The 16,713-nt window shown below is 39.8% G+C and overlaps 1 protein-coding gene across 3 annotated transcripts in view; it reads right to left on the bottom strand.

Annotated features, from left to right (window-relative positions):
* The window catches only part of LOC134211974 (organic cation transporter protein-like), a 37,340-nt gene extending 20,884 nt beyond the window's left edge, over positions 1 to 16,456 (bottom strand). The window contains exons 1-3 of one of the 3 annotated variants that reach the window (XM_062689408.1): positions 16,221 to 16,456; positions 15,674 to 16,152; positions 15,459 to 15,604 (exon numbers count right to left, since the gene is read on the bottom strand). In XM_062689408.1, the coding sequence (XP_062545392.1) occupies positions 15,459 to 15,604; positions 15,674 to 15,812 (285 nt within the window). In that variant the 5' untranslated portion in view covers positions 15,813 to 16,152; positions 16,221 to 16,456. Of the gene's footprint in view, positions 1 to 15,458; positions 15,605 to 15,673 lie in introns of all 3 variants that reach the window. The other 2 variants (XM_062689409.1, XM_062689407.1) reach the window with 2 other exon arrangements.
* Between the last annotated feature and the right edge of the window lie 257 nt (positions 16,457 to 16,713).

Raw genomic sequence — 16,713 nt, 5'->3', positions numbered from 1 at the left:
TTTTATACTAGAAAACTACATACGTATTTGTCGACTAAGAATAGGGTTATGTAGTAAGCGTTAATAGAAAAATTTGTATAACCTAAAGTTTTGAAAACAATTTTACGATTTCGTTCAGCGGCGCAGCCAAAATTTTTGATAATATGAAGTCTGGTTCGAGTTTAAATTTGTTTCGAAATTCCGCGGAATTCCGTTAAATTTCGTTAGAAGCTAGCTTTTTCTAGCGGAATTTTCGCTATTTTACGAAACGAAACGAAATCAAGAAATCAGATTTCGCCATGCTCAAATTCCGCGGAATTCCGCGGAATTTCGTTTCGAACCACCTGAAACGAAATTTTTCGAAATACCGCATATGCTTAACAAGAAGCCATTTATAATCCAATCAGCTCTACTTTTAATTATCAGAGAGCTGATTGGGATTTATATAAAACATATATCGATAGGAATTTTGATGTTAATATTCCTCTCGATACCAAAAGTGATATTGACAATGCTCTCGTATCTTTGACAAATTCAATTGTCGAAACCAGAGGCATTGCAATTCCTCAATGTGAAATTAAATTCAACTCCATTATTATTGACAACGATCTTCAGCTACTGATCCGTCTTAAAAATGTGAGGCGAAGGCAATACCAAAGAACTCGCGATCCCGCCTTGAAAGTTATTTGGCGAGATTTGCAAAATGAAATTAAAAAAACGTTTCGCTATTCTGAGAAATACCAACTTTGAGAATATTGTCTCGAAGTTGGATCCCAGTTCGAAACCCTTTTGGAAATTAACGAAAATTCTTATAAAACCTCAAAAGCCAATTCGCTTAAAGAGGGAAATAAAATTTTATTAACAAATGGCGAAAAGGCTCAAAAACGTGCTCAGCAGTTCGAGAGTGCCCATAATTTTAGTCTAGGTCTCTCTAGTCCTATTGAGGATCAGGTTACACGAAGCTTCGAAGACATTCTCAACCAAGATAATGTTTTTGACCCTAATTTGGATGAAGTGAGATCTATTACTAGAAAATTTAAAAATATGAAAGCCCCGGGTGATGATGGCATTTTCTACATACTTATCAAAAAGCTTCCTGAGAGCTCTTTATCCTTTTTGGTTAATTTATTTAACAAATGTTTTCAATTGGCATACTTCCCAGATAAATGGAAATACGCCAAAGTTGTTCCAATTTTGAAGCCGGACAAAAATCCAGCTGAGGCTTCTAGTTATCGCCCAATCAGTTTGCTTTCTTCAATAAGCAAACTGTTTGAAAAGATTATTTTAAATAGAATGATGGTTCATATTAATGACAATTCTATTTTTGCTGATGAGCAATTTGGTTTTCGCCATGGGCATTCAACCACTCATCAGTTATTAAGAGTTACGAACTTAATTCGGCTCAACAAATCTGAAGGATATTCGACTGGAGTTGCTCTTCTTGATATTGAGAAAGCATTTGACAGTGTTTGGCATGAAGGTTTGATTGTAAAATTGATGAATTTTAATTTTCCTCTGTACATTATTAAACTGATCCTATCTTCTATTGCAACGATCAACTCCTTGTACCCTTAGTATAAAATAGGTTAAGTTTAGTTTAAGTTGAAAACATTGTAATTCCTACATGGTTCAATTAAACCAGAGGAAAAATTCTAACTGCCAGAGGCAATTGAAATGTATTAATAATAGCTAAAACTGTAACATAGCAAATAAGGATGATAGTGTTAAGGAAACACGGAACACCTAGTCTAAGAGATGAATGCATGTATTAGATAATTAGTAACTAATTTTATGCCAACACGTCGAACGCAGACATTAACTATTATTGCTAAATATTAACTTTAAGAAAATTATTTTGAGCTTTTTAGTGGAATGTCTTCACTTGTCATAAGATAAGAGTTTGTACCTTCCCATTTAATTCCACCACTTGATTGTACCTTGTACTTAGTCGAGTCAAGTACGAGACACTGAAGACGACCTTACTGTTGAGGTCGAAATACGTATCTGTCAAGGTACAATCAAGTGGTGGAATTAAATGGGAAGGTACAAACTCGTTTTATGACAAGGAAATATTAACTGTTAAAACCAGCAGCACGTCTAAACTAAAAACAAACTGCGCCACACCGGCACAATTGTGACGGAAAATAGACACAATTTTGAATCACTAAAATAATCTAGATCTGTCGGATCTAGAAAGTTGAGAAAACTCTAGATTTCCATGATATACGGAATCAAAAATATCTGAAGGTAGAGACTAAAATAAAAACTCCCCCTTAATAAATAGACATTTTCCATTGAAAATAGAAAACTGCCAATAAAGAAATCAGGGTATAAGCAATAAATAAATATAAAATTTCCACAAATAAAGCAAATCTGAAGCATTCTTAAATCTGCAAAAATCTAGCAATCTACTAAATTAGGAAAACTTCTAAATCAACACCATCTCCATTTCATTGCTTTCAAACAATGGTTATTCAAACTGAATACTCCAAAGACAACGGAAAACGGACAATACTCAGTAGACCATTGAGGAATATTTCACTTATCGAAGAGTTTCCACAATTAGAAGACCACAAATCGAACAATCGCTTCATAATACATTACATATTACATACACAGCTAAGTCAACTTAAATAAAAATATAGAATACCAAAACGATAAGAACTACAAATTATTTTTACTTCACTGAACAATATTATTTAAATTAACAGTTATACATTACGTTTTATACTTGAGCATTTTTCACAAAACATCGAAGAAATTTTCAATGAAAAGCTAAATGCATTTCTGTTGAAGATACAGAATTATATTACGTAGTGAGATTTAGCGACAGAATATTTATGTATAAAATTTAGAGTAGAGTTTGAACGGTTTTATTCAGCGGCGCAGCCGAATTTTTTATGATATGCAAATTGGAATTATTACATATTAATTTTGAAATTCCGCGAAATTCCGTTTAATTTCGTGAAAAGTATTATTTTTCTTTCGAAATTTTTAAAATTTAATGATACTCAAACTCCGCGGAATTTCGTTTCGAATGCCGTAAAACGGAATATTTCGAAATACCCCATATGCTTAGAAGTAATTAGAAAGTGAAACAATCAGTGCTGGTTTGTTAGGGTGTTGTATTTTACGTTCCGAGATCGCGTCCAGACATGGTTTCTTCGGTAAGCAGAACGATCGGCCGGTCACCGAAATGTTATTCTGCTTTGTGCGGCCTTCAATTAACAATAAAAGTTTTGTTTTTTTTTTTCATCGATCAAACTACACGCTATATATGACATACCATTTACCAAAACAAATCCAGCCACACTCCCTACCCCATATACCCAACATCCCAGTGATTTCTCGTGGAAGTGCAGATAACTCGTCGGCTTCTATCAAAGCGAGAATCATGTCAACCTTCTCCTACCCATTCCTTAATTGACCTGCATTCGGACACGGCCAGCGCTGGTATTGCTTATTTTTAGGTCACCCTTACACATTGAAGATGATGTTAGTCCCAAACTTCATCTGTTGGTTCACTGTGTAATTACAGCTGACTTGGCAATAACGAAATGGCAACCATGGCGGTCAATCTTGCTCATGCTCATACTCCTGCTTACTTCGTTTTACGACCTCCTTTTTACAATATTGACATCCAAAGGTGATCCTATTCAGAAGGCACTCTTAAAAAACCCAATGAACTTAATAGTTGTTGTGCATCTTCAACATTAGCCTTCAACAATTTTTCCATTCCAGGTCATTCATTCCATTCATGCCCTTTATAATCCTTAGATCAAACCGCCTTGAATATCTGCTCCATTTCTGCGCATCCAAGAACTCTCAGAGTAGGACAAGGGGCTGTTTTGAAAAATGGCTCATGCCCTATTTTATTAATACATATTGGATACACCTTCAATAGCTGTTCCTTTCCAGGGCATCCAAGAATTCCCTGGAGTGTAGGTTTTGAGGTCTACACGCGTAACCAAAGGGTTGATATCTCTTTTTACAATTGGTTAATGCCATATTTCATCCATGGAACCAAATCGGATACGCCTTCAATAGCTGTCCCTTTCCAGGTCATCCAAGAATTCCCTGGAGTGTAGGCCTTGACTGCAGTAACCTTAAAAATTTCCATTCATATCCTATTTGATTGAAATAATCACTAAGAGCAAGTTTTATTTCAAAAAGAGACAAATAGATCTTTCGTTACGCGTATTGACCTTAAGGTCTGTACTCCATTTTTTGGAATACTTGGATTACCTGGACTGCAACACATGGCATGTCTAATTTGAATCAAGAATAGCTAGGAATATTGGGAGCATGTTCCATATCCAAATCGCCGATAAATGTTAATAAATCGCGGTGGTCTGAAAGTCGAAACTCCAGGAAACTCTTGGAAGATCAAGAACATGTGATAATAACATATCCAATCTGAGTCTTTGCATTGCTGTGATTATGTATCGCATTTAAAGTGGACAAAGATTAATGAATTGAGTGAAAAACTCGTAATTTAAGCAAAACTTCTTTTTACGTAACATTCTTTCTACGTCCCCCAAAAAAGTGACGTAAAAAGAGGGTTGAATGTACTTGGCGTTATCCTATTTGATCGATAATATAAGAGAATAACTGAAAATATCCTCCCTAACTGATTCTATGTGTTTTAGTGTTTTTTTTTTATATTACATTTAACCTTCTGTCTGTGCTCAAAAAAACTTACGTTGTCTGTGCTCTGGGGTCAAATTGACCCCAAATTGAAATTGCTTTAACTTTTTCATTGTTAGGCCGATTTTGGATTTTTGGGGCTGTTTCGAAAGATAATTTAATCATCCTTCAGGTCATAACCAAAGATTGACTATTGGTGGGCGGGTACATCGCGGGGAGGGGTTTTAGTGAACAAGGGTACAAAAACAGTGAATTTTAAGGCTTGTTTTACTTATATCCGAAAATTCTACCCATTTTGAATTGCACCTTTTTTAAAAAGGTTATGCAGGAAGGCGTGTGCTTTGGCATGAGGCGTTGATAAGTTTAGAACTTGGCCGCCAGGTGGTGGTATATTTGAATTCATTATTTTAGACTACTCAAGATATTCCGATATATAGAATTCTCCTCAGTGTAAATATTCTTATCGTACAAATTTAAAATTTGTTAAAATGGCGTCTTGATCAAAGGTCGCCTAGTGGGAATGGAATGTCTAGTGATGGAAGTAATAATTGGGAATTTTTCAAATAGGCGGCAAATTGGCTAACCTTTGGTTACGCATGTAGACCCAAAGGCCTTAGTTCCAGGATTTTCTTGAATGACCTAAAACATATTCTGTGAACACATTCTATTATTTGCAGCATCGCTGGAGCAGGTTGAATGCAAAGAAAACTGATGATGAATTCTACCACAACATTCATGATTGCCAAAAATGCTACAAACCAAAATACATCAGATCTCACATGCAACAATATACTCAAATATAACAGCTCATTAGCGCCGCATCTTGGAAGAAATGCTCATTAAATTGAGCACCGCTTTGTAGTCCTGGACATCCTGAACAATGTTGCGGAATACAACTTGGTTGTAGGTATGAGGGATCTCAAGCCAAAGCAATATTTCAAATATGCAAGAATATTGCAAGTACACTAGCGCCGCCTATTTGTAAATTTCCTAATTATTTATTCCGTCACATGACAGTCCATTCCCACCAGACGAACTTTGTTAAAGACGTCATCTTTACAAATTTCAAATTTGTGCGATAAGAATATTTACACTGAGGAGAATTCCATATATCGGAATTACTTGAGTAGTCTAAAATAACGAATTCAAATATACCGCCACCTAGCGACCAAGCTCTAAACTGATCAATGCCTCATGTCAAACGACACGCCTTCCTGCATAACCTTTTTGAAAAGGTGCAGCTCAAAATGGGTAGGATTTTCAGATATAAGTAAAATAAGCATGAAAAATCACTGTTTTTGTACCCTTTTTTACGAAAACCCCTCCCCGCGATGTACCCGCCCACCTATAGTCAATATTTGGTAACGACCTGAAAGATGATTAAAATATCTTTCGAAACAGCCCCAAAAATCCAAAATTGGCCAAACATTAAAAAAGTTATAGCAATTTCAATTTGGGGTCAATTTGACCCCAGAGCACAGACAACGTAAGTTTTTTGAAAAAAGTACACTGTAGCGCAAATTTTCAAGGTTTTTCAAGCGAATTTGCAACTAGGAGACAGATCTCGGCGAGTTTTACCAAACTACCAAAAAATTAGGAGAATCGGTTGAAAACTAAAAAAATGGCAGCCACTCAAAGTGGCCTGGGGCCATATTGACCCCAGAGCACAGACAAAAGGTTAATAATACGCGAGAAAGGCATCATCGCCGCTAGGTGAACCTAGGATAAGTTTTTTTTTAATGAAGAACTACAACCGCATCCACAACATCGTTGGTTAAATTGGCTTTGAAAGAATAATATCGAATCAAAAACAAACTATTTTCAAAACAGTTGCTTCAATAATCCGTTTTCCGTACATACTTTCAAAATGCATTTTGGCATTTCTTGGTATTTTTAAGGCGCTCTTGTAAGGTGCTCTTCGTGTAGATTAACGCTAAACATAACACCGAAGCACGAGTGTACCCGAATATAATAATCGCGGTATGAAGGATTTACCATGGAAATTATCATGTTGATTAACGTGTCTTACTGCGGGCGGGTGAGATTCCTAAGGCATGAAAGATGAAATCTATAATCCCAGAAAGAGTAGTTTTGTGGGAAAAATTATCCCAACCACGGCAAATAAAAAATCACCTTGCCGTGGTTTCAAACATCCTCATCTAATAAAAAAAAATCTACCGAGGGGTCCGGAACAACTTTCTTTTTTTTTCAATTAAAATCTATACATATTCCAAGCTAATATCAGCCGCGTGTCACGACATGAAACTTCTATTCATTTTGAAACCATTTTTCTTAAATCAAATCCAAATAATGAATATTATTATTTTCCATTATTTTAAACCAAATATCATAGCCTCAAATTTGGAGAAGCATAATGAAGTCAAAAATATGAAATTCAACAATTGGCTAGCAAACATTTTTAAACAGCTAGTTCTCCCAGATCAATTTAGTTTTAGTTCTGTTACGCTTTTTAGATTAAAATGTGTATTAGCGAAATTCAAAGAAATTCAATTATGAGAATTCCCAAATTGATTGTTTGAGCTCGACAAACCAGTGAGATTTCCACAACCTCATAGCATAGCATGACTTTTCTGACTAAATTTTCAATTTTTGAAAGGATTTCTTGAAACTACGCTGCTTATGTTCGTTCAGGATTTGTTTTTGCGTTCCATTTAAGTGGTATTTTGCTTGAATAAATAAATAAACGTTATCAAAAGTAGGGTAAGACGGTATAATGCGCCCCACCTAGCCAACACGCCCCCTTTGATTTCTAGAAAACTATAACTTAGTAAGGATAAAAATCAGTTGGTACCTTTGTTCAGTCCGCATGGCGGACTGAAAGATGAAATTCTTAACCACTAACAGCATGCGCCTTCAAATCATCGTTGGATGCGATCGACGCTCAGAACGACGATGGGAACATAAACAACAACAGCAGCACCTACACGACGTCTATCCATCAAGCGAAGCAGCACCCGTCGCCGACGACGCGAGAGAGTGAGTGTCAGCATATCATCGACGCGACGCCGCGGTGAGTACCACTGAATGCGAGAGATGTGTCACCGTGCAGTGGCGCGCAAGGGCAATCGTCATCATCAATCATCATTGTCATCATCGATAACGTACGCGGTACGCCTGGAATACTCCACGTGCTGCGTGATGTTTCTGGAATGCGCGTCAAAGGGATATAAATAAGCGCGCTCGTCGTGCAGTAAGGTCAGTATAATAATGAAATGAAGCCTGGCGAAAGGCAAGTGAAGTATTAGTATTGAATTTGAATTTGACCTGGCTAAAGGTAGTGATAAGTAGTGATAGCATAGATAAGAAGTTTAGCCTGGCGAAAGGCAAATTAGTTTAAGTATTATAAGACCCGGCAAACGGTCTATTGAAGTGTAATTAGTGAAAGAGAAAATGCTAATAAATCCTGTGTAAAGTGAATTTATCCGGTGTTTCGTTTCGAAGTCCTAAAGTTCGCCCACATAGTACCGTGGTGCTCTAGGATGAGCACTACCCATCCCGAAAAGTGTTTTTTGAGTGTAATTGAGGTGCTGCCAGTCGAGCGAGACTGGTCCAGTCCACCACCATCGAGGTGAAGTCACAGGGACTTCACAGCCTGCGGGCCATCCAGGGAAGGAGTCATCTAGCACTCCTGCTCCCATCCGGCTCCGTCATTGCGGGACGCGAGCAACAATTTCTAACCCACAGATCTACTTCCACAATCCACACCATCCAAGAACCACCTATACAGTCCACTTTTGAAAGAACCAACATTTTTTTTGGTCCTTCGAGCCGGATGAGGATTTAATGCTCCGAGAGCTGCATCCGCAGCAGAGTGTCGTCAATTGATTGATTAAGACAATCCGTTCCCACTGCTATTACCCATAGCAGTCAGCAACTCCGTCTCGCCCAGACGGTTGCTGTCGTTCTGAGAGCTGCACCCGCAGCTAAGTGCGTTAATAATCAGCCTTGAGACGATTTCCATTTCCACTGCTATTCCCGGTAGCAGTCAGCAATCCCGTTACATTCGGACTATTGCTGTTGTTCCTGTCTCGGTAGCATACAATCCAGATACTTGGTGGAAGTAAATCTATAGTAAACCGGTCATCAGTCCAGTACTGTCCGGTATCCAGTAGTGTGCGGAATGCGAGCGAGCATTACCGATCCGATTGAGTGATTCGTCAATCGACGAACGAATACATCGAGTTGTGGCCAGCGGACACGGACAGAGAAGCGGAACCCGGAGAAGTGAATCGTGTGAATTGAAACAAAGTGAAACAAGTGAACCTAAGTTGAAAATTGAACATTAACCAAAGTGAACAATCTATCGAACACAAGTGATAGTGATTGACAAGTATTCCAAAATGCCTCCCAAAAGAACACCAGTGAAGAAAAATCCTGAGGCAACTAAAAGTGATAGTGCTGCTGACCAGGACCTTGAGCTGTTGGTCCACAATCGTGGATTGACAAAGCGTAATGTGATTCGGATTCAAACCATCCTGGAAAAGGCAAACGAGGACAACGCTGAGCTAACTACCGCTCAAGTGAAAGTGTATCAACGAAGTGTCGAGAATGCCAACGCAGAGTTTACCAAACTTCATCAGGAAATCGTCGCCCAGGTTCTTCCTGTCGAACGTGAGGAGCAAGACGATATCTATTTCGGATTCGTTGAGCTGTACGAAGAAGTATCCATGCTGCTTGAGAGCTGGTTAGAGAAAATCGATACACCACCAGCTCTTGAGCCACAGCCTGTCGGAATCCAGCAACCGCTGATCCTCCAACCATCCCTACCACGTGCCATACCGACATTCGACGGGAAGTATGAGCATTGGGAAAAATTCAAAGTTATGTTCAGAGACGTGGTAGACAGGAGTAATGAGCCCGACCGTATCAAGCTCTATCATCTGGAAAAGGCTCTAGTTGGCGACGCCGCCGGTCTGATTGACGCCAAAACAATCACAGACGGCAATTATGTGCGTGCTTGGCAATTACTCGAGGAACGTTTTTCCGACAAACGACGGATGATCGACAGGCACCTAGCAAGCATGCTAAGCGTGAGAAGACTCACCAATGAATCCTACAGTGAACTACGAGCATTGGTGGAAACTTTCGATGGTCACGTGGAGAACCTCAAATTTCTGGGTCAGGACTTCGCCGAGATATCAGAGTACATAGTGGTATTTCTGATTGCCCAAGCTTTGGACGATGAAACCAAGAAGCTGTGGGAATCAACCGTCAAGAAAGGAGAGTTACCTGAATATGCAGACACCATACATTTTCTAAAGGAGCGTGTGTCTGTCCTGGAAAGATGTCAAACAGCTAATGACAGCCAGTACAAGCGACGACAGCAAATCAAGACACACCCATCAAAGCATCTCTCAGTGAAGATCAATACTGCCTTATCGCCAACCCCAGAAGTACAACATTGTAGCTATTGTACCGAGAGCCATTACACGTTCAAGTGCCCGGCATTCAACGACTTATCAGTCAGGCAAAGAATCGCCATCGTAAAGGATAAGCGTATCTGCTACAACTGTCTCCGGCGAGGGCATCGGGTCAAAGATTGTGCGTCGAAGAATTCCTGTATCAAGTGCCATCGAAGACACCACTCTTTGCTGCACATGGAAGAGTCAATACAGCCAACGAAAATTAGCAACGAAGCGAAAGAAGCAACGCAGCAACCTGGTCCAGTTGTTCCAGCACAAGCAGCAGTTCCAGTTCCATCGTGTCAAACATCGACTAGCAGTGCATTCACAAATGCAGCCCATTCACCAGTTCCAGTGCGACAAACGAGTCAAGTGTTCCTGCTCACAGCTATAGTCGACGTTTTGGATCAGCATTCGAAGCCTCATCAATGCAGAGCCCTGCTGGATAGTGGTTCTCAGGTCAGTTTCATCACGGAATCATTGGCCAACGCAATAGGAATTCCAACAAGAGAGGTGAGTGTTCCCATAACTGGTATTGGTAGTGCTAAATCCACAATCAAGCAAATTTGTGAAGTTCAAATCCGCTCCAAATGCAATAACTTTAAGTTATCTCTGTCCTGCCTTGTGTCGCCTAAAATTACCGGTCTTCTACCTTCCTTCACAATTGACATTGAGTCTTGGAATATCCCACCTGGTACTCAACTTGCGGATCCAAGCTTCCATAAAGCAAACCAGATCGATATGCTTATTGGAATGGATCATTTTTATGACATCATTAAACCAGGCTACATGAAGCTATCGGATGATCTTCCCGGACTTCATGATTCCCAATTAGGCTGGCTAGTAGGAGGTAACTATCTTCAGAGTCAGAGTTCAGGTTTAGTTTTGAAGTCACTGACTGCTTGTGCAGAGCCCGTCCACTACCCCTCAGGGATATTTTGGGAAATTGAGAGTGTGAACACGGAGCTAGTACCAACAACCAAGGAGAAAGTGCGTGAGGACCGATTTTTTGCAACTCATCGTCGTGACGAAACCGGTCGTTACGTGTTTCAATTTCCATTGAACAACCGTGTAGCGCAATTGTCAGATTCTCGTCATATGACATTGCGTCGTTGGTATCTTCTAAGAGCCAAATTAGTACGAAACCTTGATCTGAAAACTCAATACGAAGCGTTAATTGAAAATTATGAATCGAGAGAGGTCAAGGCATCCAAAGATCCACCCGATCTAAAGAAATGGTATCTTCTTCATCATGCCAATCTTCGCCCATCGTCAGATAACCCTATTACAGTTTCTCGAGAGCAAACTGTCACTGAGTTGGTTAAGAAGCACATGTGGTGGAATAGACCCAGTGCTCTACGTAATACAGTTTATGAAGTCGATGTTGTCGACCTTCCGGGTGACAACGAGATACCAGAGTTGAAGCCAACTGTATCTGTTTACACAGTAACGAGAGTTGACGAGTTTCCAATATTTTATAAGTTTGAATCTATCCGGAAAACGCAGCGAAGTGCTTACACATTGCATTTCCTGTCCAACTCTCGAGAGAAAAGGGAAAAACGAGTTCTTTCATCCTATCTAACCGTTCCTGAACCTAGAGAATCCAGACTGCTTTTGAATAAGTTAGTAAAAGTGAAGACAGGTGACAAAATCATCGACTTAGAAATTTGAAACCCTTTCTCTACATCGATTTGCAACGAGTTGCAAAACAAATTCGACACTCTCAGCTCCCCAATAAGACAAAGGCCAGTACATCCAATCTATCGAATTCTCAGCCATTTGCGAGAGTATTCTTGGAGCAGATAGTCCAGAGAATATTTAACGGAACTTCATGTTAGCGGTCAATGGACTCAAAAGCAAATAAGTGTAAGACCTGGTTTAGTTGTCATGTTGAAGGAAGATCATATTCCACCTCAAAACTGGAGACTAGGCCACGTAGACAAGGTATATCCAGGAGCGGAAGGTTTAGTTAGAGTTGTGGATGTGAAAACCAAGTCGGCAGTATACAAGCGATCCATTTACAAGTTAGCACTACTACCAATACTTGACAACCTCTCATCGTCTGAACCAAATGTTGCGGCTACCACTCTTGCGGGGGGAGAATGTTCAGTCCGCATGGCGGACTGAAAGATGAAATTCTTAACCACTAACAGCATGCGCCTTCAAATCATCGTTGGATGCAATCGACGCTCAGAACGACGATGGGAACATAAACAACAACAGCAGCACCTACACGACGTCTATCCATCAAGCGAAGCAGCACCCGTCTCCGACGACGCGAGAGAGTGAGTGTCAGCATATCATCGACGCGACGCCGCGGTGAGTACCACTGAATGCGAGAGATGTGTCACCGTGCAGTGGCGCGCAAGGGCAATCGTCATCATCAATCATCATTGTCATCATCGATAACGTACGCGGTACGCCTGGAATACTCCACGTGCTGCGTGATGTTTCTGGAATGCGCGTCAAAGGGATATAAATAAGCGCGCTCGTCGTGCAGTAAGGTCAGTATAATAATGAAATGAAGCCTGGCGAAAGGCAAGTGAAGTATTAGTATTGAATTTGAATTTGACCTGGCTAAAGGTAGTGATAAGTAGTGATAGCATAGTTAAGAAGTTTAGCCTGGCGAAAGGCAAGTGAGTTTAAGTATTATAAGACCCGGCAAACGGTCTAATGAAGTGTAATTAGTGAAAGAGAAAATGCTAATAAATCCTGTGTAAAGTGAATTTATCCGGTGTTTCGTTTCGAAGTCCTAAAGTTCGCCCACATAGTACCGTGGTGCTCTAGGATGAGCACTACCCATCCCGAAAAGTGTTTTTTGAGTGTAATTGAGGTGCTGCCAGTCGAGCGAGACTGGTCCAGTCCACCACCATCGAGGTAAAGTCACAGGGACTTCACAGCCTGCGGGCCATCCAGGGAAGGAGTCATCTAGCACTCCTGCTCCCATCCGGCTCCGTCATTGCGGGACGCGAGCAACAATTTCTAACCCACAGATCTACTTCCACAATCCACACCATCCAAGAATCACCTATACAGTCCACTTTTGAAAGAACCAACAACCTTTAAATATTTGTTAAACCATCATACTGTCATGTGGAAGTATTTTTGTATTATATAATGAAAATAATAGTAAAATACAAAAAGTTACAGTTTTGATGTTTATTTTTTTAAACTTTATTTATGTGTTTTGCTGTAACTTTTAATGTTTGTTTGCTCAACATTCTGGAACGACTCTAGCATACTGTCCGCAAATTTGCACTGGAACACTCAGTTGGGCAACAACATAGCATTTCTCAGTGGTTTATATGATATAAAATTGCTTCCATCCAGAGCTTTAAATAATCGAATATTTTTGGTGAAGCCCATCGGCCGCCTTTGTCATCCTCATTTCGTACTTATTCATATTCAGCTGAACATTGACAATTTCCGATCAAATGTCAGTCAGTGAATATTTATTTAGATTTCGTAAGCTAATGAATCACTGTAAGACTAAACACATAAATGATGATTTCAACAATTATTCAAATACATCTGACCCCGACGTTAAACTGAGGGGCAGTTTTAGTGCCAAAAGTCAACAAAATAAAGGCCAATTATGTTTTCTTTAAACGCAGTGACCATTCTCAGTACCAATCAAATGAATGAATATGTGAAGAAGAAAACTGAGTAAGTTATGTTTTAAATAGTCATGCGACGTTTGTCAATATTCGGTCCGAAGTAGCTTCGTGAAGGTGATTATTTTATGCGCTGCTTCCATCTTCAAAAATGTAACGATTTTCGAAAATATGTTTCACTGGTCAAAACGCCACAGTCAGTGTAGGCAGGATGATATGCCCTTACCAACTGGACACCAGCGCAGCGAGACTTCCAAATGATATGGAAAATATTGAAATGTAATTCTCACCTGCTGGGACCACTGAACACTAAACTGCGAGGCAGCTCTGGGAATGTAATGCCAATAAGTAGAAGAAGCGTAATAAACTAAAAGGCTATCACTTCACTCCAAAATCGAACTTTTTATAGAAGTCTCGGAGACCCATGATGTTATATACCAATCGACTCAGCTCGTCGAACTGAGCAAATGTCTGTCAGTCCGTGTGTATGTGTGTGTGGAACAAGAAAACCGAAAATTACTAGCCACTTTGTTATATAGTAATTCTTAAGGTTCCCCCAAACACACGCAACGCGACAGTCACGACGCGATTCTATCGCTTGGCGACAGCGATTCTGTCGCTGTTAATATGGAAGCGTAAATAGAACATTCCCTGCAGCGACCCAACGATAGAATCGCGGCGACTAGTTGTCGCCGTCGCGGCGATGATATCGCTTAGGTCTGGGGGAGCCTTTAACCGATTTTCTCGCAACAGCTTGCATTCGACGGTAATCCGAGATTCGGTAATCAAAATTAGGTGTGCGATGTATAAAAGCTTAACAAACAACAGTATTGATTGTATTTATTACGAATGCTTATCGTTCTGCTTCTATACATGCAATTTTTCATATCTAAAATGCAATGCTTCCGATTTTTAATTACATTGCTACCGTATCTGAACAGAATGCTTTCCAAATGCTCACTAAATGATAGTATGATAAAAACCCGTAATTTTATTCAGCACACCATAGTCAAGTGACCATAATTGCGAAGCGTTTGTTTCATTTTTTCTACACCCAGCAAATGTGAAATAAAACTATTATGAATGACAACACGATTGACCTCACTCGTGCTTGAAGTCTCGGTCGCCTTGCTCCTCGACTGTCATGATAAAATAATAATAGGATAATGATCGTTCGCATGCCTGAATGTAGCAAACCCGATGGATTCTCCATGATGTTTTCAATAACAATCAATTTCATGTGAATATGTTACGATGAGACCAATCATCAGTTGAAATGATTTCTGATTTTAACCATGTGAAAAGATTGCATGAATAATTTTATCATAATTATTTCAAATAGTTACTATTGCTGTCTAACTGTCTGTAGGCTTTCAATATACAAAACGCATTTAAAGTGATCATATCACCTTTCGGCGATATCGTGATGCGCGACAAAGATAAAATAACGGAAGATGGAAAGACATAAACCCACCAAATGTAACTGTTCTGATACCATTCGTCATTGGGTAGTTAAATTGGCACAATTATCTATGCCAAGTTTATACATTCGCATATCATGGGTTCTTTATATGCCTAGCGATGACATATGCGGCATCAAAACAAAATGTTACTGAAGGTTCCCGGTCCGGTTTAGAAAATCTCCAGATTGGGAATTCTCTTGACTTCCCTGGGCATAAGAGTGTTACAACGTCTTATCGTATTAGCCTCATGATATGCAAATGCAAACATGCATAAAATTTGCAGAAATCAAAATCATTTACAATTAGAAATAATGTTTACAAACTTCTCTCACCTGTAACCGATCTTCGTACACGTTGCAATAGTCAATGATGATTTCGCCGCTACTCACACTTTGCTTCAAAGGGTGAGATGCCATTATCCACCGTGTCACATTAAAGTGGCTGCTGATCGATGTAGGAGGTTTGCAATAGTATTCACCTTTAACCAACGAGCGAACGTAGTTAAAACGAAATCCCCCGAAACCAGCGAGAAGTAGCTTTTACTCACCCAGTTTTGGAGCCGGAGCCGTATAAAGTATGCAGGCCATGAACCAAGACGATGGTATTTTGCACAAATATATTAGCAACACCGACCTCAGTTGCCAAGCACCAAAATCTTTCATGATCGGCGACAAGAAATCTGCCATTTTGACTTTATGCTGTTCGCGAAGCACCACCGAATTTAAAAAAAAATACACTTGACGAATTATTTCATTAAGAACGATTTTTTACTACCACAGTTCTTAAATACTCTTCGTCATCCTTTAATTCATTCATTAAGTAAAAAACGCGACCGATCTATTGTGAATCGTGCAACACACTGAGATATAGATTCCGCTTACGAAGCGAATCGATTACGCGAGAACGAGGAAACCATGTTCACAGCACGGTTGGGAATTCAAATCTACCTTGCGAACGATGCTCAACAGAACTGGGCATACTTTCCGTTTATCCTGGCACTGATGTAACATTGAACTTGTCACGCACCTAAAAAAAAGGCAATTTTTTTCACAGCTCAGCGTAAGCTCAAATAAATGGCAAGATGTTAAACGAACGTCAAATAAGTGGCCAGTACGAACGTTGCAAACCACGATGTAGTATTAATAGAAGTAGACAACCAATCGCCAACTGCTGACGCCGAATCCTAGCTGATGGCGACCACCGCCCAGTCAGTGGTGTTGTTCCGTGATGCAGATACCGACTACGATGCATCGAATATCGCAAACTTAAAAGTAGTTCGTGCCCCGTCCAAACGAAAGTCCTAGAACGGTTGTCGAGTTGGCACTAACCGACCGACAAGATCTAACTGAAAAGCATCAGCTGAGAGAACAGATTTTAATTGATTGATTGAAATGTATGGCTACCAGCACGGCACGACAATATTGCATATGGAACACATTAGACCAATTCACGTCCGTTCTTGGATGATTCCTACTCTGTATTGATATTGCAAACAACTTGTTCAAAGACAGTTCTAATATGTGACTTCCAATTTCACCATCAGTTTAAGTTTTATAAAGGAAGAAATAACACAGAGCCCTTCTTCCC

The sequence above is a fragment of the Armigeres subalbatus genome, chromosome 2 (assembly GCF_024139115.2).
Source record: "Armigeres subalbatus isolate Guangzhou_Male chromosome 2, GZ_Asu_2, whole genome shotgun sequence".
NCBI lineage: Eukaryota > Metazoa > Arthropoda > Insecta > Diptera > Culicidae > Armigeres > Armigeres subalbatus.
This window is presented reverse-complemented; position numbering and strand designations above follow the sequence as displayed.